This window comes from Grammomys surdaster, unplaced genomic scaffold (assembly GCF_004785775.1).
Source record: "Grammomys surdaster isolate TR1022 unplaced genomic scaffold, NIH_TR_1.0 126086, whole genome shotgun sequence".
NCBI lineage: Eukaryota > Metazoa > Chordata > Mammalia > Rodentia > Muridae > Grammomys > Grammomys surdaster.
In genome coordinates this window covers 714814-739026 of record NW_021620894.1, presented here as the reverse complement: position 1 = coordinate 739026, position 24213 = coordinate 714814, and the positions used below count along the sequence as shown (strand labels likewise).

General features: G+C 41.3%; 1 protein-coding gene across 1 annotated transcript in view; it reads left to right on the top strand.

Annotated features, from left to right (window-relative positions):
* The window catches only part of Ccdc15 (coiled-coil domain containing 15), a 66334-nt gene that overhangs the window by 30407 nt on the left and 11714 nt on the right, over positions 1-24213 (top strand). Inside the window, exons 9-10 of the mRNA XM_028755837.1 lie at positions 5499-5594; positions 6984-7087. Of these exons, the coding sequence (XP_028611670.1) occupies positions 5499-5594; positions 6984-7087 (200 nt within the window). The remainder of the gene's footprint in view (positions 1-5498; positions 5595-6983; positions 7088-24213) is intronic.

The window sequence follows — 24213 nt, the reverse complement described above, 5'->3', positions numbered from 1 at the left end:
CCCTTGAACTTGGATACTGTTTAGAAGGTTCCTAGATCCATTCATGTTAAATCAGCGGATACTTGACTTCTGATATGCTGCTGGCCCTCTGCAGCCTCGAAATAGGAGACGGCTTGTTCCTGAACCCTTCCTCCTGAACCCTTCCTCCTGAACCCTTCCCCCTTTGCGATTCACTCCTCAAATTTTGATCACTTTTTCTGAGCCTTCCTGTTTACTGAATTTGTTTTCTGTTAGTATGCTATATTTTTAAAATTACTGAACAGTCTCAGTTTCTCTGTGTGTGTCTCTCTCCCTCCCTTTCTGCCTTCCTCTCACCCTCTCCACTTTCCATCCCATAATAATAATCCTCACTTCCTCTCCCTTACCATCTCCATAATATTTACTTCTGTGACTTCAGCCGCCAGATATTTTATTTTGATGATTTTGAAATGTGTTTAGGAATACCCAGTGACTATCTCAGTTCTTACATTCTGTAAGTTCCCCAAGTTGAAGGTGTCCTGAGTGTTCCTTCCAGAGCAGTTACTTTACCTACTTAATTGTGCAAGATCCAAGCCTAGGGACTGTTTCTATATCTCCTCCACACCTTGATTTTAGGTCCCTTTTCAATTAGAAAAAAATCTTTATTATTGTGTGTTTATGACATGACATAATGTGAGTGGTGTTCCATGGAGCGTGTGTAGAGGTCAGCGACAGTTTGTCATCGTTAGTGTCACTGTCACCTCAACCCGCCTGAGAAGAGGGAGCCCCTGCTGAAGAACTGCTTCCCTCAGAGAGGCCTGTGGGCATGCATGAGGGGATCTTCTTATTTGCTGTTTGACGTGGGAGGTCCCAGCTGACGGTGAGTGATGCTCTTCCTGGCCAGATGCTCATGGGCTGTATAGTGGAGGTGGATGAGTGAGCCAGGGAGGCGGCCTCGGAAGCAACGTTCCTCCACGGGCTCTGCTTCAGTTCCTGAGTCAGGTTCCTGCATTAGCTTCTCTCAATGATGGGCCATGATCTGTGAGCCAAATAAACCATTTTCTTTCCTAAGTTGCTTCTGGTTAGTGTTTATCCATCACAGCAATGGAAAGCCAAACTAGTAGTCTCCTTCTACAGTTCCTTGAGTTCTAGGAGTCAACCTCAAGTCTCCAGGCTTGTGCAGCAAACGCCTTTCCTTAAGTCATCCTGCCTCCTCAGATCCTCCTGGTAAGGCAGATTGGGGCAGTTTCACACTCAACTTTTCTATTCTTGTTGCCATCATTTTAGCTCAGACCTTTGCCATTCCTTAGCTGGCCTTTTAACTGTCACCCAGTGTCACCTCCACTTTGTCTGATCTACGAAACTGACTTCTTGGCTTTGACTTTTCCATCCTGTTTCAATTTGTCTTTCACAATACAGTCAGATAGAACCTGTTATCTATAGATGGTAATTTAATTTTAGTACTCCCAAATTGATCAGTTAGGATTCATTTCAATAATTTTTCAATGCAAAATTTTAAATGCAGGAGTGTAGACAGTATAAAGATCAAAGTTGCCTTTCCATATTCTATTTCCTCAGCCTTTCCTTTGTTCCAGATATACCTACTATCAGCAGCTTAAAGCTCATCAATCTAGACCACTTAGTTTGCATACACATACATACACATGCATTCATTCAAATGTGTTTTATTGGGTTGTGTATCACATATATTTTTAAATAATGACATTGCATATCGATTATTCAGCTTTATAAACCTCAACTATTGAATTGTGATACTGTGTTTTTATGTGTAGTAGAAATATATAAACATTTAGGGGTACTTATGCCCTCTTGGAGGTGTTTCTAACTTCTTATGTCTGTGACTTCTTTTCATTTACCCACTGGAAGCCAGTAGGAGGACAGACACTGCTCCAAACTCACCCCCTGACCCAGATTATGACAAACAGACATGCATGCAGGCATTATCACAAGTGCCTGGGAGATAGTTTTATCCATAGACAAGTTTTAAAAGGAAAAAAATCTTTAAAATGAATACAGGAAAAAAATAATGAAATATGAAGAAATAATTCTTTGTTTCTTATATGATAAACCCTTATAAAACATTTAAATCAAAATGTTGGAATATGTGCATGTAATCGCCAGATAAATTCTTATGGAATGTTTAAACACTAGCAAACCACAGAGGGCTGGGGACAGTAGGACAGTGCTTGATGAGTGAGAACCTGGAAAACCCTCTGCTCCCAGAATACATGAATATTTGAGACATGTAACAAACTGCCATGTAAACCATTTTTATTTATAATGTAAGTATATTTTTAAATTTTTGAAACAGAATCTTCATATATATTATATATAGCCCAGATTAGCCTTGAACGTGAAATCTTACCTCAGTCTCTGAATATTGGAATTACAGGTTATCAGTCACCACTCAGCTCATTTTAAACATTTTCAAATATGTGCTCCAGTGGCAGTAAGTACCTTCACGGTATTAGACAGCCTGCCAACTGTCTGTCTCTAAAACATTTTTTACCCATCTATATCTGGAACTCTGTACCAGTTAAACAGAAGCCTGCCCCTCTCTCCTGCTCCACCATCCTGCTTCCAGTCTCGGAGTCTGATTCCTTAAGCACCTCATGACGTAGCTTCGTACAATATTTGTCCTCTTGTGACTGTCCTGCTTCATTTAGCATAGTGCTATAGCATAATACAGTATTTTCACTTTAAAATCGTTAATAATGTGTGTATGTATGTGTGTGTTCTATTTATTCCTCCATTAATGGACACTTTGGTTGTTTGTAAATAAGCTCTAACAAACATGGGTATATAACATTGAAATGTCTCTTTCTGCTACTGAATCCAGTAAGTAGAGAGACAGTGGTGGGAGAAAAAAAACTTTGTTTACAAGCTAGCAAGTGTGAGATGGAAGGCTTTTCACACCCAGGTTCCATCTTGTCAGAGGTTACAAGCTGCGAAGCTTACATGGTGGTTCTGGAAGTCTAAATTTATCAGTAGCCAGATGAGCCTGGGCTGATGATTAATTTTTTGTGTGTTTGTGATGGGAACTCAGGACCTCATGCTCGCTGGACAAGTATTCTTCTTTTGGACTCTACCCCTAGCCTGACCGCTCTTGTAGTAATTGATTGCGTTACATGACTTTGATGATGTCCATAGGTCACCAGGAACACCAGGGATTCCTGATTCCTTTAAACTTAATGCTGATGAATAGGAAGTCATCCCACTAGTGGCTTTCTTGGATGCTTTCCCTTACTCTTCTTTTTAGGCAAGGCTGATGGCAGTGTCAAGCATTTGGAAAGTGGGTCATAAGGGAGCAAGGCAAAACAGACACAATGACAAAGAGATTTGCTGTTGTCAGGACATAAGTTAACCCATTTGGTTTCAGTTAACAGACTTAATAGTGTGTGAGTGACTTAACCTACTTTGGGGTTTATAATACTTCTGATCTCTGGGACAACAACTTAAAGGAGGAAGCATTTATTTTGGTTCATGATTTTGAAAGGTTCACTCCATAGTTTCTTGGTCCCAGGTACTTGGGTAAAATACCATCGAGGCAGCAATATGTGAAGGGGAAGTTCAAGTCATGGTAGCTAGAAGGAGAGGAAGGAACTGGGGACTCAGTATAACCTTCACTGTCACATTCCCAAAGAGCTACTTCCTTCAACTGGGCTCTACCTCCTGAATGTTGTGAAGCCTACCAAAATAGCACCAGTACCTGGGGACCAGTGTATGGACATCTGGAGAGATGGGGGAGCGTGTCCGATTCCAAGCACACCTGATTTCAACATTTCTTCATTTCCTGTGTTACCTTTTTAACTCTGCCAGTGTCCATTTGTATGCAAGTATTAATGTAGTCCAGTTTGTTTATTTTTAATGTTACCTGTATTTTTTTGTATCATATTCAGGAAATTGCCAACTCTTTGTGTTAAGTAGCTTTCCCCTCTTCAAGGCATATATACTAGAATTGGTTTGCTTTCTTATATTGTTTACATCTCTTGATCTGATTTATGTTGAGTTAAAATTTTGTAGACGGTATATGCTAAAGGCTGAGTTGCAGTTTTTGAATGTGAATAGCCGTTTCCTTAATGCTGTTTGTTGAGGAGACTGTCTTTTCCCCACTGAATGCTCTTCCTTATCTAGAGCATCGGACCATGTGTACCATGGCTTACTTATAGTCATTTAGTTAATATACATGTTATATTTGTTTTATATATTGCTGTGTAAAGGTCTTGACTTAATTTATATGGTTTGGCTGGGGATACAACCCAGTAGTAGAGTGTTTGCTTCATGTGCACAAGCCCCTGGGTTTCAGCCCCAGCACCACAAAAAGAAGATATATATGGTTGATCCCTTAACGTTGATCTCAGCCAGCAACATCATAACTCAAACCTGAATAAAACTAACCTCACATGTATTTTCTCTGTGAGACACATAATAACCCCTACCCACTGCACGCATATGCCTCTTGAATGCACACCACAACCTTTCTATTTTTATGAATAATAATATATCTATAGTATAATAAGGGGGTCATGTTACCAGAGAAATTACCAACAAAAATGCACAAAACCACATCAAATTTGTCACCAAGTAGACTGCAGAAAAGATGCGTGTTTATGTCATGAGAGCTGAAACAGCCCCAGCTAGCAACATGCATTCTTTTGTTACTCAAATCTTTCATGTCTGCAAAGGACTATGTAAGTGTTGTGAATGTTGGGGTTCCATACAGATTTGAATGAGTGTATAATTTCTGAGTATGAGAGTGAGTACAAGGGTTCAGTATTTTGTGAGTGCTCACAGGGTTGGCAGCCCGCACAGTCAGTATGAGAATACTTTTATCACTTCCAAAAGATTCTGTTGCCTGGAGTGGTCTGGTTCCATAGTCTTCCCATAGTACTGAAGACCAGTAATTTTTTTTTTTTTTTTTTTTTTTTTTTTTTTTTTTTTTTTTTTTTTTGGTTTTTCAAGACAGGGTTTCTCTTTATAGCCTTGGCTGTCCTGGAACTCACTCTGTAGACTAGGCTGGCCTCGAACTCAGAAATCTGCCTGCCTCTGCCTCCCAAGTGGTGAGTTTAAAGGCGTGTACCACCACCCAACAACCAGTAATTTTTTTTTTATAATTTATTTTTTCTCAAATCGTAATTCATTCACACAGTGGTTATAAACACAGAAAGGCAGGATGTGGGGAAGGGGATGACACCGGAGCGTGGGTGTTCAGGGGGAATACAGATATCTTTCAGAACAGGGTATCAGCTGGGTGAAGGTTCAGGGCACAGGTCACTATGACTCTGCCTATGACTCGCTTAAGGAATTTTAAAGTAATTTTTTTTCCTTTCTAAAAGTTAGAAATTATTGCTTGGCTTATAAAATGCTCAGGTAGGTGTACCAACTAACATTAAGACTTTTTCTAAAAGATATAGTAGGTAATCAGCCCCAGTTTTTCCCATGCCATACCAGACAGACACATCAAGAGGATTCACAGAGCTTTTGGTAGTTTTGTCACATTTTGTCATTGGACTTTGTAGCAGGTCTGTGAGGAGTATCGGTCGGGACTGAGCATTGAACAGCAGGCTCTGCTGCCATTTCAGTCTGGAGTGGATCAAGAAGAAGACAAAAAAGAGGTATGTGAGGGTGCTACTTCTGAATTCTGTTTGAAGTTGGAAGCAGTTCACTAGTCTAACTCATTAGAACAACAGGCTCCGGGGCTGGAGCGATAGCTTAGCAGGAAAGAGCACATGCTGCTTCTTGAGAGAAACGGGAGTTCAGTTCCCAGCCCCTACATGGTGCCTCACAACCACCCCTACATAGCACAGACTCAGATGACCTGATGCCTTCTTCTGGCCTTTGCAAGCACTGTATGCATTTGGTACACAGGCACACATACATGCAGAACACTTGGTACACACACAGGCACACGTACATGCAGAACACTTTACCAGCATGCACAAGAGAAATGAAGGATTTGTGTAACCCAAAATGCATGTTGCCTGCTGGGACATATAAAAATAAATAGATATTTTTTAAAAATGGAAAAGAAAAGTCAGAAATTCTGAAGATGTTCAGTCAGTATGATATGCTTAACTTCTCTTACAGGCACTTGGGATTTAAGCTGCATTTATGTGAAATCACAGATTTGATTCAAGTGAATTTCTAGCTGTACATATTTGCCACTATAACTTACGTAAGAGAGTACTTTTATTTTTGGCTTTCCTGGCCCTTCAGTGAAAAAGTAGTGTAAACTAATAGTTTTAAATCCTGGCCAACCACACGCCAGTGTCAAATGGGAAACATTCTTCTGCAGCATCTTCAATAATGAGAGTCACTCTTCAGATGAAGATTCTTTTACCAAGTGTATGTGTAGATGTGTCATCTCTTTGAGTAGCCTGTGTCCTTGAAAGAGAGTATGTTAATCCAGAGGTATAAACAGATCATGCACAGTAGAGGAGCACTTGCTTTTATTATGTTTATTCTGTTTATGATACTCTGATATACCTCATCTCTTTTGTACTTCTCTTATCATGTGTGGCTGGGCTTGGAGTATGTTTTTGTGATGTGATTTTAGTCTTTACAAGTTAAATGAGCTATTGTTGTTTTATAGAATGCCTCCCTCCCTTTCTCTGCGGCCCTGCTTTTATGATACTTCTTGAGAGCACAGAGTAAATATAGTATGTACCTTATTGTGGCAAATATAACAATTTCCTAGGTACTGTTGACAAGTGGAATATACTGAGGGCAATCTGATATGTGTGTGTGTGTGTGTGTGTGTGTGTGTGTTTTCAGATCATATTAACTTCTTCAGTTTTTACTAAATTTTCACTTTTACTAGTTTGACTATTAACAAAACAGCTATGTACTTGAAAACAGTCCCATTGTCAATCTAGAAGGAAGTTAATGGTCTTATCACATATATCTTCGATATCTGACAGTTTTCTCTTCTTTAGAATAAAAATATTACCCTTCTTTGCAAAGTTGTCTGGATGGGCTTGATAATTGTAACTTCTTTCCTTTAGCGTCAAAAGCAGTATCTGAGACACAGGAGGCTTTTCATGGATATCGAGAGAGAACAAGTGAAGGAACAGAACAGGCAAAGGGAACAAAAGAGGAGGATTGAAAAGTAAGTGCTTTGATTCTCATTCCGAGACTGAAGTGACCAGTCAGGGCAATGGAATGCTTGCTAACACCAAGGGCTGGAAATCACCACGTCTGGGCTCGTGCTGTAGCTCAGTGGTAAAACATACGCTTAGCGTTCATGGCAGCCTGGGTTCAATCCCTTGCCGCCATACCACTCACTACCCAAAAGAAAAAAAAAGGAGCAATTATCAGGCTGTAGTCTTTCTTGTTTTCTTTTTTTTTTTTTTTTTTGAGACACATTCACTTTGTAGGAACTCATTATCTAGACCAAGCTAACTTCAAATTTGTAGTCATTCTCCTGCCTCTGTGTCCCAAAAGCTAGGATTACAGGTACACTACCATGTCTTACTTGGTTTTGTTTGTTTGTTTTGTTTTTTAATAAACTTAATTTTTTAGAACAGTTTTTAAGTTCATAGTAAAACTGAGTGACAGAGAAACCTCCAGATAACCTCCCGCCTGCTGTTAGTGCACAGCTTTCCCACTAGGACAGTCTGCTAGGTCTGATGAGCATACATCGACACACCAGTACCCAGAGTTCATGGCATATTGTAAGTTTCCTTTTGGTGTTGTATATTCAAGTATATAGTAATGAGATGTGTCACACACACATCATACAATTGTTTCCATTGCCCTGAAAACCTGTGCTTGGCCATGTCTTCCCTCTAAGGCCACCCTCTTCTGCTCTGTGGTTTCACGTCCTCCAGTGTCTGGGTAAGCTCTTCAGGTCAGTTTCCTATGGCTAGTGATACAAATCTAAGGTTCTTGCACTTACTTTTCTTGTTTCCATAGTTGTTTCTCTTAAAAATGTATTGTTTGTACGGGGGGGGGGGGGTACTCATACATGTGGATGTCGGAAGACAGCCTGTGAGAGTCAGTTTTCTTGCATCCTCTCACACATGTGGATGTCAGAAGACAGCCTGTGAGAGTCAGTTTTCTTGCATCCTAAGGAACAAACTCAGGTTGTCTAGTTGGTGGGAAACATTTTTACTGGTTAATACATTTTATTGGCCAAATAGCTGTTTTAAAAAATATTTAATTAAAAAAATTAGTAGTCTACCTTCTTGATGTAGAACTGTTTTAAGTATCCTTTTGCCTGCTTAAGGACATCTTAGATGCTTATACGATTTGGTACTTTTGAATAAAGCTACTATAACAGCTGCTGTGTGAATTTTCCCAAGGACATATATTGCTGGCTCAGTTGGGGAAATATGAAGTGTGATTTCTAGATAATGTGCAAAGTCTGCTTTATCTTTGTAAGAAACTTCCATAGTGTCTTCCACAGTGTCGCCTTTCGCCTTCCCACCAGCAGTGAGAGAATTCCTGTTGCTCATGTCCTTGTCAGCGTTTGATGTTGTCAAGGTTTGGGGTCTGGACATTCTAATAAATGTGTATTAGAGGGGTGGTATTTCCCTGTCATGGCTCAGCTCCCTGGTGGCCTGAGACATGCAGTGTCTTCCCACATGCTCCCTGGTGGCCTGTGACATGCAGTGTCTTCCCACGTGTCTTCTCACAGGCTAAGTTGCCATCTGCTTGTCTTCTTGGGTTCTGTGTCTCTTCAGATCTGTTGTCTAATTTTTAATTGGGCTATTTGTTTTTATTTATGTTTATATTTTTATTAATTTTTTGTACAATATATTTTGATCATATTCTTTCCTCTCTTCAGCTCCCCACAGATCCTCCCTGCCTCCCTCCATGCAACTTCATGTTCTTTCTCTTTTTCAAAACAAACCTAAGACATCAAAACAAACTAAAAAAAAAAAAAAAAAGAAAACCAATAAGACCAAAAAGCAAACAAACAAACAAAACAAAATAAAAAGTACACAGAAATCCCTGAAATCTGTTTTTTGTTGGCCAACTACTCATGGGCATGGGGTGGTTGCTAATACCCAGTGAGACTCCATTTGAAAAAATCTGGTTTTTCTTTTCCTATCAGGTGACAGTTGCAAATAGCTTCTTTGTTAGGTATGGCACTTTGTGTCCATGTCTCTTTCTCAGTGATGGGGTTTTCTGGTTTGAACCTGTGTAGGTCCTGTGCATGCCTTCTTGGTCTCTTTGAGTTCATATGTGTATCAGCCTGTGTCTGGAAAATGCTTTATCCTTAGAGCCATCCCCCATCCCCCACCTCTGACTCTTGTACTTTTTCTGTTTCCTCTTCACAGAGACCCTGAGCCTTGAGGGGAGGGGAAAAGACATCCTATTTAGGACTGACTACTCCAAAGTCTCACTCTGCACACTGTCCGGTTGTGGGTGTCAATGTTAGTTTCATCTACTGCAGGAAGAGTCTTTTCAAATGATAATTGAATGATTTCTGCTCTAGGGGTATAACATTATGTCATTAGGAGTCATTTTATTGCTATGTTCCTTTAGCAGAATAATAGAATTAGGCTCAAGATAAAATTCCTTTAGGTTCATCACCTGTCTAGTCTCAGGTTCTCAGGCTTTGGAGTGGGTCTTAAAACTGGATCAGAAGGTGGTTGGTCACTCCGTGACGTTTGTACCACTCTTGCACCGTACACCTTGCAGGCAGGTCTCTGTTGTAAGTTACAAAGTTTGTAGCTGTGTGATATGGATGTTTATGTTGCTCCTTCAGTCGCAGGCCTAATCCCTTCCAGCACCATGAATACAGGTCAGGAGAGGAAGCACTGGCTGGCTCCCTCTCTCCACCTCAGTGATACTGTTATTTTATTTTGACGTTAAAGAGTTTTTATGTATGTCTGTGTGGAGTACAAGGTCTTTGTAAAATCTTTTGAAATATTTTCATTCAGTCTCTTGTCATATCTTTTCATCCCTTTGACGGGGTGTCTTTTCCGGGCAGAAGATTTTAACAAAATCTATTTTATCATTTCTTTTTCATGGATTAATGCTACCACGTGCAAATCATCCAGCTTTGTCAGTCCTGCTATCTTCTAGGAGCTATATGGTTTTATTTTATATTCAGCTCTATAATTCATTTTAGATGGGAGTTGTTTTTGTTTTTAAGACAAGACCCAGGCTGGCCTGGAACTCAGTGTATGTAAGAATAATCCTGAGCTGTTGTTGCTACTTCCTGCTCTTCTCAGTACTGAGAGTATAGTTCTTGATTACACCATGCCTGCTTTGGAAGTGGCTTTTTGTTTTTGTTTGTTGTTTTGCTTTGTGTTTTTTTGAAAATAGGATCTTGCAGTTGAGATCAGATTGGTCTTGAACTCATAACCTTTCTGTTTAAGGCATTGAAGCTCTGGGATTATAGATATGTGCCACCATGCCTAGCTGCACTGTTTGAATTAAGTTTTATTTTTATTTTATTTACTTTTTTAAACATTTTAATTTTTTTTATTTATTTTATGTATGAGGACACTGTCACTGTCTTCATACACACCAGAAGAGGGAATTGGATCCCATTACAGATGGTTGTGAGCCACCATGTGGTTGCTGAGAATTGAACTCAGAACCTCTGGGAGAGTAGTCAGTGCTCTTAACCACTGAGCCATCTCTCCAGCCCCTAAGGTTTTATAAGTAATACAAAGTCTGTGTTAATTTATTGTGTGAAGACACTCAGGTATTTCCTAGCCCCGTTATTTAAAAGACTGTCTCTTCTTCGTTACGTCCCTTTGCTCCTTTGTGGAAGGTCAGTTAATTATGTTTATGTGCGTCTGAAATCTCTGTTCTGTCCTACTGATCTATTCGTTCATTCCTTCAGAATGTTTCACATGCTTATTAAATCTGGAGCTTCAGCCCTCGGCCTTCACTCTTTTCCTCATACATCGTCTCAGCTCTCCTTTTACCTCACAGACTTTACAGTTAGTGTATCTGAGTCCATAAGTACTTGCTTGGTTTTAGAACAACTTGGGGGGGTCTTGTTTGTTTGTTTGTTTGTTTGTTTGTGTGTTTGTTTGGGTGGTGGCTTTGTTATTTTATGTGTGTGCGTGTGTTGCTCACATATATGCGTGCGTACCACATGGGTGCATGCCTGTTGCCTACATAGGTCAGAAGCCAGAGTCAGATCTCTTAGAACTGGAGTTACAAACAGTTGTGAGCTGCCATGTGGGTGCTGGGAATTAAAGCAGGGTCCTGTGAAAGAGCAGCCAGTGTTCTCCGTTGCTGAGCCTCTCCCTAGCTCAGCTTTGTTTCTCTCTTTCCTCTCTTTTCTTTCCCCTCTTTTTTTTTTTTTTGACTACTAACATAATCAAATCTTCTCTCTTTTGATTACTAACATAAGTATATATTTTTTACAATCTGCTTTTTCCCTGTTCCTTGTTGACATAGAAAAAATGACTTTCAATATACCTTTGCTTTTAATATTAGTTCCAAGAGTGATTTTTGGTGATTCTTTAGCACTTCTATCTAGATGACATACTACTATCTTTGAACAAAGACATTAACTTCCTAGTCACTAGCCTTTATTTCCTTTTCCTGTCTGATTGCATTTGCTAAGACTCCCAATACAATGTAGAGAAAATGGTTGAAGAACCATTCTTGGTTGTTTCACACTTAAATATGGAAGCTTACAGTTTCTCACCATGAAATATGGCCTTACCTTTTAATTTTTTTGTAGGGCATATAGAGGTCAGAGGTGGATGAGACGAGTGTCTACCTCTGTCACTCTCCATTTTATTTTTGAGACACAGTTCTTCATTGTACCTAGAGTTTGATATTTTGGCTAGGATAGCCCCTAGGATCTTTGTTTCTATTCTTTAGTGTTGGGGTTACCATGCCTGGCTTTTACATGGCTCCTAATGCTTACAGGCACTCTGCCTCAGCCCTCTGAAATGAGTATAATACTTGTTTTCTGGTATGATGATTACAGGAATTGGAGAAATATATGTAGTGGACTTCAGTTACAACTACATATATACCAATATATGTAGTGGAAATTCAGTTACCAACTTTTAACAACAGTTTTTAAAAATGAAATATTCTTAACACAATACAAGCTAAAGATTTGCTAACTTTGAAGTTTCCAGCTAATATAATCTTAAGATATAATAATTTCATCTTGAGGAATGATGTAGGAACACACAAAAAGTCTCTGTTTTAAGAGCAGGAAGCTTTCTATGAAAAACTCTGCAATGTGCAATGTAACAGTATTCTCAGATCTGCTGAGGTGCTTCAGGTACTGCTTAATGGCATGCACAGTACAAAGTACGTACTAATCTCAAAATCAATGCCATAGGAGAGCCATGATGTAACTTTGAATTTTCAGTGTTAGGTATTCAGAAACCTTTTGCTTTTGCCAAAATTTTTATGAGCCCTCTATTAAGTTGTATAATCCTGTATGAAAGAGTGGCACACAGTTTAGGAAATTGGGTGCTAGAGAATCAGACCGAATTCCCAACCTAAAGAAGACTGTCATCTGTCCTGTTTTTGATGAATGGATGTTTTGGGAGCACAGGGAGTTGGACATGGTAGTGAGTCTTGGCCAGTGACACCAAGGGACTAGGAAAACAGAGCGATTCTGGTGGCAGATCAGACACACATAGCCAGAGGCCTCCATTAGGGCTCCCTGGGCCTTGCCTCTTAGAGATAGGATTTCACTGTATATGCCAGATTACTCTCAAATTTCACCTGCCTAGTGCTATAACTTCAGGCCTATACTGCCATGCCAAACTTGATTGATTGATGATTGATTGATTGATACACTTACTGTGGGTCACACCCTGAGCCTCGCCTTATACCTGCTGGTCATACACTTCACTACTGAGCTAAATCCTCAACCCCTCAGTTATTTCTTCTCCTTCTGCCTTCTGCCTTTGCACTCCTTCCTCCTCTCCCCACCCCTTCCTCCTCCTCCTTGTGACGGTTCTCCTTCACTACCTTCCTTTCATTATTTTTGTTTTAAGGATTTATTTGTAAGTATGTATATGTGTGTATGTCTGTGCGTGCGTGCGTGCGTGCGTGCGTGCGTGCCTCTCTGTGTGTGTGTGTGTGTGTGCATGTGTGATTCCCTGGAGCTGGAGGTATAAGAGCGAGTGCTGAGAATTGAACTCTAGTGATCTACAAGAGTAACACCTACTCTTAACCACTGGCCCATCTCTCCATCTCATTTTGTTTTGTTTTTTAGTATTTATGGTATTATGTAGCCCAGGGTATCCCCAAAATCTCCATAAATGTGGCCTCCTATCACTACTCCTGAATGCTAGAATCACAGGCTTAACCATGATACTTTGGCAGATTCTGTATTTTTTTTTTCTTTTATAGTAGAGTGTGCGAGGACACAGGAAGCTTTTATGTGACATTCCACTGGTGAGACTGAATTTCCTCTGAGGTGTTTGTTATTTTGTGTATGTCTTTATTCTTATATGTATATCCCACTTCCAAGGTGTGTAACGATACTGATGATACTCTTGTCTGAAAGCCACGTGATAAAACGTGTAAAAGGGGGGAAAGGGAGAGAGAGAAATTGTATGAGTGTATGTGTCAGGCTAGGTTGGTGGGTCCTGGAAAAAATCCTCATGAAGTTGTCTAGTGTAGTTTTTGGTAGAGCTCTAATATCTTAGCGATGTTTCCTTTTTTGAAGTGGGGTTTCCTGTAGCTGAGGCTGATAGTGAACTGAGCATGTAGTTGAGGATGACCTTGAACTCCTGATCCTTCGGCCTCTGCCTCAGTGTCTGAAATTGCAGGCATGCTGGGATTGAACCTGCAGCTTTGTGTATTTTAGGCAAGCCGTCAACTGACTACTGCATCTGCAGCTCAGATCATCTGTGTTCTTAATGTTCTTCAGAACTGTGGCTATGTAATCTTTCTCAATAACAACACTAGGATCTAAGGAAGAATATCGGCTCTGAGGAAGTAATCCATGTGCCAGGTTTGTCTTACTGTGTCTTATCTTTTAGCCATAATTATGGTCTGATTAACATTAAAGATATCTTTCAGTTCTTTGTGAGTCCAATAGGTTAAAGACAGAATAGAAATGCATTTAGCCCAGTTTATTTAACTAAAACCAATATGCCTTTTCTGTAGGTTTGATGTCTAACCTAACTCTTAGGACACATGGCATAATTAGTGGTGAATTTTTATTTAGCAAGACTACTGGCCTTTAAAAGATAAACAATTTTCCTTAAGGTTTTTTATCACTGTCTTCTTCTAGATAATCTTATTCCCTAGATTTATACTCTTGACCTCAGAAAGTAATATGAGAGTTACTGATTGTTTTACAGGTGGCAACAGAAGGCTTAAATCATCTTGTTGACACAGAATTAAGAAAAATTTTTTTGTTTTTTTCTTGTTGAAGAAACTAAATTTATGCATTCTTTGATAAAGATTATGTGTTTTAGCTTGAAGGCAAAAACCACTTTTTAAAATAATCATGTGTTTGCTTTGTAAGCATGAATTTATAACAGCTTCTCTTTGCCTACTTATGAGAATTAAACGATATGGTTTCCATTAACTTAGCAGCTGCCTATGGTGCTTCTATTTATTGGTGGATGTCTTAGATACAGAGATAAGAGAAATGAAAGCTACAATATCAGTCTTCAAAACAGCAGACTTGGCTGAGGAAAACGGAAGCAGATAAATAAGTCGATCATCATCGTGCCTTGTATTAAGAGTTATAAAGTATCCACTCCCTGCTCTGCTTCCTACCTCCTTATGAATGAGGATTAAATATGTCTCATAAAGGCGCTGTGTTGACTAAAATAAGGTAGCATCTTATCTGAATGAACTTGACATAGAATTTGAAATGTAGTGCATTTTCAATAGCCGTTGGTGGCAGCTGTTATTATAAGAAATAAAAGATGGCTGGAGAGATGGCTCAGTGGGTAAGAGCACTGCCTGCTCTTCCAGAGGTCCTGAGTTCAAATCCCAGCAACCACATGGTGGCTCACAACCATCTGTCATGGGATCTGATGCCCTCTTCTGATGTGTCTGAGGAGATAGACAGTGTACTCAGTCATATACATAAAATCAATAAAATCTTTCAAAAGAAAGGAAGGAAGAAGAGAAAGGAAAAGATATGAGACCACAGAAACTGTTTTTAAACCAAAGTCAAGGGCCTCTGTGGTAGGAAGGGACGACTTCTCAAACCTCGGTATTGAGTTACCAGGAACTGTATGAGATAAAGACGGAATTGTAGGGTAAAGGACTGCCAAGGCAAAAGCAGCGGTTTGTGAGGAAAGAGACATTTCTGATGTGATCAGAGCTAAATAAATGGCAAGATGTGCGCCTTAAAGCATGCAGACAAGATCGTAAGGAGGTTAGTGTGTCAGGAGCGGGCAGGACTTCATACCGAGAGCAGTTAGGAGCCCAGCTAAAGGCATTGTGGGAACAGAGAAGACTAATGGCTAGGAGGCTATTGAAATTAAGACAAGAGAGTAAAATTAGTTTTAAAATATATATGCAACCCTTGTTGTGAGTCAGTTATTTTACACAGGTTTCTGTGTTCAGTTGAGCCAGCCATCCTTCATGGTAGCAGTAACTACCGAATATTTGAACTGTATTAGGTATCATTCCTAATACTTTAGAGATATTAGCTAATTTGCAGATTTCAATAACTTGATAAGGTAGGTTTTATTCTTTTTATTTTAAAGATGAGAAAATGAGCCCTAGAAAGGTTAGGCGGTCTGCTTGATGTAAGATTATACTTAACAAGTGGCAGAACTGGGGCTTTAGCCCAGATTTGGTGCCGTCACCTGATTTTAGAAATCTTTAACTTGGCTCGTCACACCTGACAAGACCAAGGTGGTAAAGAGGAGAAAGCAGTGTTAAGAAGGGGATTTGAGGCTAAGTCCTACCGTGGTCTGTGCTCCCAAGTGCTTGAGGTACAGGTAAACACAGCTCCCAGGAGGGAAGTGTGGGGAGAGGAGACATTTACACTGGGGCATATGAGCTTGAAGCACGTAAAGGTTTCAGGAGGAAATGCTAAATTCTTCTTCCTGTCATTGTCATTGTCATTATTAGAGATGGGTCTTCTATAGCTCAGCTTGGTCTGGAAGTCACTATGTAACTGAGGACAACCCTGAACTCCTGGACTATAGATGCTTATACCTCCTGAGTGCTGGGATTCTAGGTTTGAACTGCTGTGCTGAGTACTGAGCCCAGGGTTTATGCCATGCAAGCATCCTCCTGACTGAGCTGCATCCCTAGCCCTGGCTAAGTAAATCGCTAAGGAGCAGTGCTTTGAGAATCGGGGAATGGGAGTCGTCAGAAAGCGGTGTGAGCAGGGATGGAGACTGTGCTGAGTTAGACTTTAGGATTTAGTTCTGTGAGTCAAAGAGGCAGACTTACACCTCCATGAGAAGCTATTTTTCTACTAGAGCACCTCTTTCACTTAAGAATAAGCTAGTTTCACTGTCATAGAAACCAGATTCCTTTTATTTGAGCATATTATTAGTGTTGGCAAGTTTCCATAATTGCACAGGGAGAAAGTCCAGGGAGTCAAAAGATAACTCCTATTTTCAGTTCTCTGCCTTTATTTTAGTTTCACTTTGTAAAGAATTAGTGGTGTGTTTCACCTTTCTATATGGAAGAGGACCAAGTGATGAGAAGAGTTTTTGTAGGGCACGGTGGTACACACGTTTAATCCTAGAATTAGAGAGACAGGTGAATCTCTGTGAGTTCAAGGCCAGCCTGGTCTATATAGTGAGTTCCAAGCCAGCCACAGCTACCTAAAGAGACCAGGTCTCAAAAAAAAAAACCCAGTTTTTTAATTGTTTCCTCAATTAGAAGGTAATATTTTATGTTTATATACAGTTTCATTACGATTATCAGTATGTCTTTAGAATATTCTTTAGATGTATAAACATTAGTATTTACTTGTTTAGTTGTGCAGATGCCCAGTATATTGAATTTATAGACCATCTTGCAGTCTCTTGGACTCTCTTATATTGAAATATTGACATTGGTTTGAGAATACCTTTATTATTACCAGATAGATGTTGTAAAAGCAGTCACACCATTGTTCTGACTTCCTCAGGTGTCTATTGTGTATCAGTAAAGGGTATGTTTGCATAAAAAGCTTTGAAGACATGAGAGAATAGAAACTCGTTTGTAGAGCAGTTTATTCATCAACCTCTGTAGCACTGTTGTTTTGGACTTTATGTTCTTTTCTGAAAGTACTCTGTGGTGGTAATTCTTATCCTGAGAATTCTGGCCAAAGGTGTGGATTCTTTGCCTAAGAAAATGCCTGTGAGATATCCAGTGAAAATGTCAAATTGAGATATAAATAGACTGGGATCCCGGTCTAATCTATGACAGTGCTGTGGCTTTGAGAGTTATAGGTGGCTGTGGGTGGTACCTGAAACAGAAGCCATAGGTTAAGTCACTTGGGGTGAGAATATCGTGAGAAAAGGGAAATACCTACTAGAGCTTGAAGGAGACAAGCTTGCAGGGTAACAGAGGAGGATGAGTCCAGAGAAGTGTGTGATGAAACCAAGCAAAAACAGTTTGTTGGAAGGCTGAGGAAGAACAGTGCAAGAGAGTAGTTAGCAAGGAGAGAGTGAGTCAGTAAGGACAGGGAAGGCCTCCCATGCTGCCTCAGTCTTTTTGTTATCATTGTTGCCTAAGAGCTTTGGTTGTTGTTTGTTGTTGTTGTTGTTGTTGTTGTTACTGTTTTGTTTTTGGGACAGAGACTCTGGCTGTCCTGGAACTCAAGCTGTAGATAAGGCTGTCCTTGAACTGCCTGCCTCTGCCTACCAAGTGCTGGGATTAAAGGCATGTTCCATCCTTGGTCTCTGGAAACCCACTGCTAGTATGCACATCCACTTGTAGGCACACCAAGAGAATGTTTCACTAGTGCCCTGTGTGTTCACAGTTCAGTCGAGCTGATCAAGATGAGTCATTACAGAGCAGAAGTGGGGACGGATGCTTGGTGGCCGCCATGACATTGCACGTACAGCAATTGTAACCACGCTCAAAAGCTCCGGCCGCCATAGCATAGTTCACTGAAAAATAAAGAAGCAGTGAGCAGGGCTGGAGAGATGACTCAGCAGTCAAGAGCAGCAGTTCTTCTAGAGGATCCAGGTTTGGTTCCCCGGGCCAACATGGTGGTTAACAACCGGCTGTAACTCCAGTTTCAGGGGATCTAATGCCATCTTCTGGCCTTGGTGGGCACCACATGAATGTGGTGCATAGACAAACATAGACAAACACCCATACACATAAAAGAAAAAGAAATGCTTTTTTTTTTTTTAAGTGAAAAGGCATATCTTTAATCCCAAGACTCAGGAGACAGGGCAAGCAGATCTTTGTGAATTCAAGAACAGCCAAGATAGCCAGGGCTACACAGAGAAACCCTGTCTTGGAAAATAAGACATAACAAAACAAAAGAGAACAAAACTAAAAAACCCCAAACCAAAACAAGCTGTTCTTCATGCTTGTGGATCCTAGCCCAAGGCTGCTGCTGTCCTAGGCTCTCCTGCCGTGTGGTCTGTTTTCAGTCTTTTCCTCCTTCTCTAGCTTATGCTGAGCGCAGCGTACAGTCAGTGCAGTCTGTGTATGCCCTTGTGCTGGGTTTTCCACATCCCCTGTCTCCCATCCCCAGGTCAGTGCCTCACATGCCTTTAAAGCTTGTCTTTCCTGGTATAAAGAGATGCCCGTGCCCAGGTTGCAATAATGAGATTTCTCACCTCTGCCCTATTATACCTGTATGCTGTACTGCAGTTTCAGTCGTACCATAAAAAGTTTTTATGTGCTTTGGGAAATACTCGACTTAGATTTACAGGGGTAGCTCAGAAAATACGACAAATGTGGGAAGGCAGTTGAGAAAATTCTTGTTTAAAGTTGGTTGTATTTCCCTGGGAGTGGCTTGTGGTTAGCTATCAGAATATGGATGAATTGGCTCAACACTGACAACATCCTGCCTATTTTTCTGGTGCCCGATCTTTTAGTTTTTGTAGAATGGTTTCTAGAACTTAATTTAATCTAATAAAATGGAGGCTTTAATCCCCCTGGAGCTTATAACCACCCGAGCTCCAGGGCATCTGACACCCTGCAGGCAGAACAGCAACACATAAAGTAAAATAAATAAATCTTTGGAAAAGTGTACATATGAATTTGTTTACACTACTTGTCAGACGATAGCCTTACATAATTTTTAGCAGTTGACCTGGACAGCATGTATTTATGAGTTCTAGCCTTGACTCAAGACTTGTTTCTCATCTTATGCTGGGGGATTGAACTCACAGCTTTGCAGGTGCTAAGCGTATTTTCTACAACTGTGTTACAACCGTAACAAGTCATGTTTCCTAATCAAAGCTTTTTAAATTTTTTTCATGATTTCTCTCATTGCACTCACTGCTAATTTGCTTTCTGGTTATAATTGGAGATTTAACTAGATATAATTTGTTGATATACAGTTAACTATACCAACAGTATGAAAGTTGATAAAGTGTTTTGTATGTGTGTGTACATATTTTGTGTGTGCATGGTGCATGCGCATACATGTATTTATAGCCTAGAATGTACAATAAGTGCACACTCTTAATCGATTTTTACCTTATTTTTTGAGAAAGGGTCTTTTGTTGAACCTGGAGCTTAGCATTTCAGCTAGACTGACTGACCAGTGACCTGCAAAGATCTGCCTGTCTCTACTCTGCCAGTACTGGGATGGCAGATACATGCCACTGCACCTGCCTTTTTCTTGGGTGCTGAAAATCCAAACTAAGACCCTCATGCTGGTATGACAAACACTTAGTGACTGGGCCAGCTCCCCAGCACCAAAAGTTGGTAAGTTTTGAAATATGTAATATATGAAGCCACCATCAGCATCATGACCGTAAACATATCTGTTGTGCTGGCTAGTTTTATGTCAACTTGACACAGCCTAGAATCATCTGAAAGGAGGGAACCACAATTGAAAAAATGTCTCCCTTTGATCGGGCTGTAGGACATTTTCCTAATTAGTGATTAATGGGGGAGGGCCCATCCTATTGTGGGTGATGCCATCCTTGGGCTAGTGGTCCAGGGTTCTATAAGAAAGCAGGCTGAGCAAGCCAATAATCAGCAATCTTTGTGGCTTCTGCATCAGCTTCTGCTTCTGGGTTCCAGCCCTACTTCAGTTCCTATCCTGACTTCCTTTAGTGATGGGCTATACTGTGGAAGAGTAAGCCTAATAAACCAAATTGCTTTTGGTCAAGGTCACAGCAGTAGTAACCATAACTAGGTCATCTGACACCTCTAGAACTTGTGTCATGTCTCTTGGCATCCTTCCATACCCTCTTGTAACCCAGGCAATACTGGCCTGCTTTTTGAGTGAACTGGTTTGCATAGCTTAGAGTTATATTCGAGCATACTTTGGAGATACTGTGTTTGGTTCCCAGACCACTGCAATAAAGTGAATATCACAAAGGACAGCCACTTAGATTGTATTCCCACTGCATATAAAAGTTATCTTTTATAGCCTATTAAATGAGTAACAGCATTGTGTCTAAAAATATATAATATATACCTTTTAAACATTTTATTGTTTTTTTTGTAAATTTCACATCTTGCACCCCAATCCCACTCATCTCCCTGTCACCGTGTATCCACCCTCCGTCCTTGTAGTCTCCCCTCCCAAAAGAAGAAAAAAAATCTTGTTGTGATATGTCTCAGTTAGAGTGTTACTGCTGTGAACAGATACCATGACCAAGGCAACTCTTATAAGGACAACATTTAATTGAGGCTGCCTTACAGGTTCAGAGATTCAGTTCATTATCATCAAGGCCAGAGCATGGCAGCATCCAGGCAGGCATGGTACAGGTGGAGCTGAAAGTTCTACATCTTCATCTGAAGGCTGCTAGCAGAATACTGGCTTTCAGGCAGCTAGGATGAAGGTTGTAAAGCCCACACCCACAGTGACACACCTATTCCAACGAGGCCACACCTACTCCAACAGGGCCACACCTTCTAATAGTGCCACTCCTTGGGCTGAGCATATACAAACCATCACATTCCACTCCTTGGCCCCCATAGGGTTGTTCAAATGCATGAGTCTATGGGGGCCATACCTAAACATAGCATAATGCAAAATATATTTAGTCTAACTTATAGAGTCTCCATAGTCTATAGCAGTCTCAACAGTGTTAAAAGTTCAAAAGTCAAGATCTCTTTTGAGATTCATCCAATCACTTAACTGTAATTCCCAAAGCAAGACAGGAAACCAGCTGGGAAAACTCTATGTCTGATGTCAAAGCAGTCTTCAGATCTCCAAATCCTTTTTCATCTTTGTTGACTGCACCAAACGTCTTTCACCTGGGCTGGTTCCACTCCCTGTTAAGAGCTTTTCTTAGCTTTTCTTGAGATAGCCATGGCTCTGGCATCTCAAACATCTTGGGCTCTCCAAGGCAACTTCAGTGTTATAACTCTTGTTTCAATGTCTGGGATCCACACATGATCTTCTGGGCTCTTCCAAAGGGTTAGCATTCACTCTCCAACTCTGCCCTCTGTAGCACTCTAAGCTCAGGTTGATCCATTGCTGTTGCTGTTCTTGGTGATCAGCCCATGGTCCTGGCATCTCCAATACACTGGGGTCTTCCACTGCAGCTAGGCTTCACCAGTAGCCTCTCATAGGCTCTCTTCATGGTACCAAAACTCAATTCCTTTGCATGACACCTTCAGTCCTGGGCTGTCAACTGCAGCTGGGACTGTACCTTCATCAGTGGCCTTCCATGGCCTCTCACAGTGCCAAGACTCAGCTATTCTTCACGACACCTTCATGCCTTCAAAACTAGTACCACCTGGACAACTCTTACACATTACCAAGTCCAGTTGTAGCACAAGGTACAACCTTGGCCACTTCTGGAATACAACTTCATTGTGCTTTCAGAAAACACTTCTCAGAAGATTTCACCTCAGTGATGCTGGTCTCTTCTTAATCACCACTAATTTCTTAGCTCCAGCTAACCAGCATCAATTTTCTCAGAAGTCTCTTTTATTCTGGACTCTAAAGCCAGAGCCACATGGTCAAAGCTGCCAAGTTCTGCTGCTTGCTGGGACAGGAACATGGCCCCTTGTTCTATTACATTATCACCAGGTTTCTGTTTTCCAATTCTTTCACTGCCTAAGCTTGGCTGTCCTGGAACTTGTTCTGTAGATTGACTTTGAACTCAGAGATCTGCAGGCCTGTCTCCTAAGCACTGGGATTAAAGATGCGGGCCACCAAACCTGGGCTTAAGTTTTTCTTTACCTAGAACTTGCTCTGTTCTAGGTTGGCCGTGAACTCAGAGAGATTTGCTTATTTTTGCCTCCTGGGATTAAAGGCTTGTACTACTAAATTTGGCCAGGTGGAATCTTGCCACAAGGTCATTACTCCCTTAATTTAATTTAATATCCTTGAACACTGGATTCAGCTCCATTTCACTTCCTGGTGCCTCTTTAATACTCAAGCCATATATTGTATATTTTTCCTTTCTCAGCTTGCTATGCTTGTTGAAAATGCTCTTCATGAGACTTTTCCAGAGAATAAAGTCTCTGCTGGGCTTTTTTGAGACTTCCTTTGTCAATGCAATTAATATAAATCTCTTTGCCCTAGCTTCAGGTAGACTATTCCGACAAGGGCACAAAGTAGCCAAATTCTTTACCAAATTACCATAAAAACAGTCTCTAGGCCACATATTGAAATTCTCCACTGAAACCTCTTGGGCCAAGTCCATACAATTTAGAACACTCTCAGTAACAAAGTCTTCCATATTCCTACTATGATAGCACATTAAGCTGTTATTTATCATATTCCACTGCTTTCCAAATCCAAAGTCCCAAAATCCACATTCTTCCAAACAAAAGCGTGGTCAGGCCTATCACAGAAATACCCCACTCCTGGTACCAACTTGTCTTAGTTAGGTTTTACTGCTGTGAACAGACACCATGACCAAGGCAACTCTTGTAAGGACAATATTTCATTGGATCTGGCTTACAGGGTTCAGTCCATTATCATCAATGTGGGAACATGGCAGCATCCAGGCAAGCATGGTGCAGGCGAAGATGTAGAGAGTTCTACATCTTCATCTGAAGGCTGCTTAGTGGAAGACTGACTTCTAGGCAGCTAGGTTGAGGGTCTTATAGCCCACACCCACAGTGACACACCTACTCCAATGATGCCACACCTCCTAATAGTGCCAGTCTCTGGGCCGAACATATGCAAACCATCACATGATAGCTGTAGTGTGTCACAGTATGTCCCACAGTATACCCTTTGGTCCACACTTGCAGTGAGTCATTGATCTGGTTTGAAGCTTTGGCCTCTGCTACACTATCAATACTGGAATCTCATGGGATTCCTCTCAGATATCCTGTTCTTACCCTGTGTCATGGAGATTCTATAGCTTCGGATTTGTAGGACTGGCCTCTTCATGAGTGCCGTAAGTTCATTGATGGGGCAGATGTTGGAGTGGGCCAACTCAAAGCACTGAATCTGAGCCTGGGAGGTATCTGAACTGGTTATCTCTCCTGCTCTCCTACACCCACACCTCCAGGGCAAGCTTTCCATTACTACCCTGCCTAGCTCAACCAATATTGCAGCCAGCAAAGGACAGAACCAGCTCTCATGTACTTGGTGCTGGCTCACCTGTGTCCAGACCATCAGACCTGCTCTCCTGAGTGCTGCAGCAGGTGAGGGGCTGGGCCAGCTTTCCCCATCTTATACCCTCAGGCCTGGCTGGCTCACCCACAACCATCTCCTATCACCAAAGTCAGTTTCACTGTGTTGCCCAATGAAGATGTAGGGCCCTCTTTGCTGAGTGCTGTAGCCCATGAGGGGCAGGGCCAGCTCTTTCACTCTCATGACCCTGGGACCAGCTCTCTGGCCTGCGGAATGTGGCAGGGGGTGAGAGCAGGGGAGGGCATCTCTCCTTCACCACTGTAGTTGCTTGGCAAACAAGTGGCAGGGCTGTCTGTCTGATGCTAACCCCTCCCCCCACACACACACATCTCTATCCGTCCCACTCCCCCCACTTCCACCTACCGCTCACTGGACTGGTGGTTGGCTCAGGCTCACTCCCTGCCCAGGAGGCATGGCTCCAGGTTATCTCTGGCAGGGATCATCTTGGTCATGGTCTACTGCATGAGGCCTGAGGGTGCTGGACTGGTGGTCGTCTAGAGCTTGCTTCCCAACAGGGCCTTGGGGGCCTGGTAAAAGTTGTCTTGTCTCAGGCTCACTCCCCAGCCTCTAATGTGTGTGTGTGTGTGTGTGTGTGTGTGTGTGTGTGTGTGTGTGTGTGT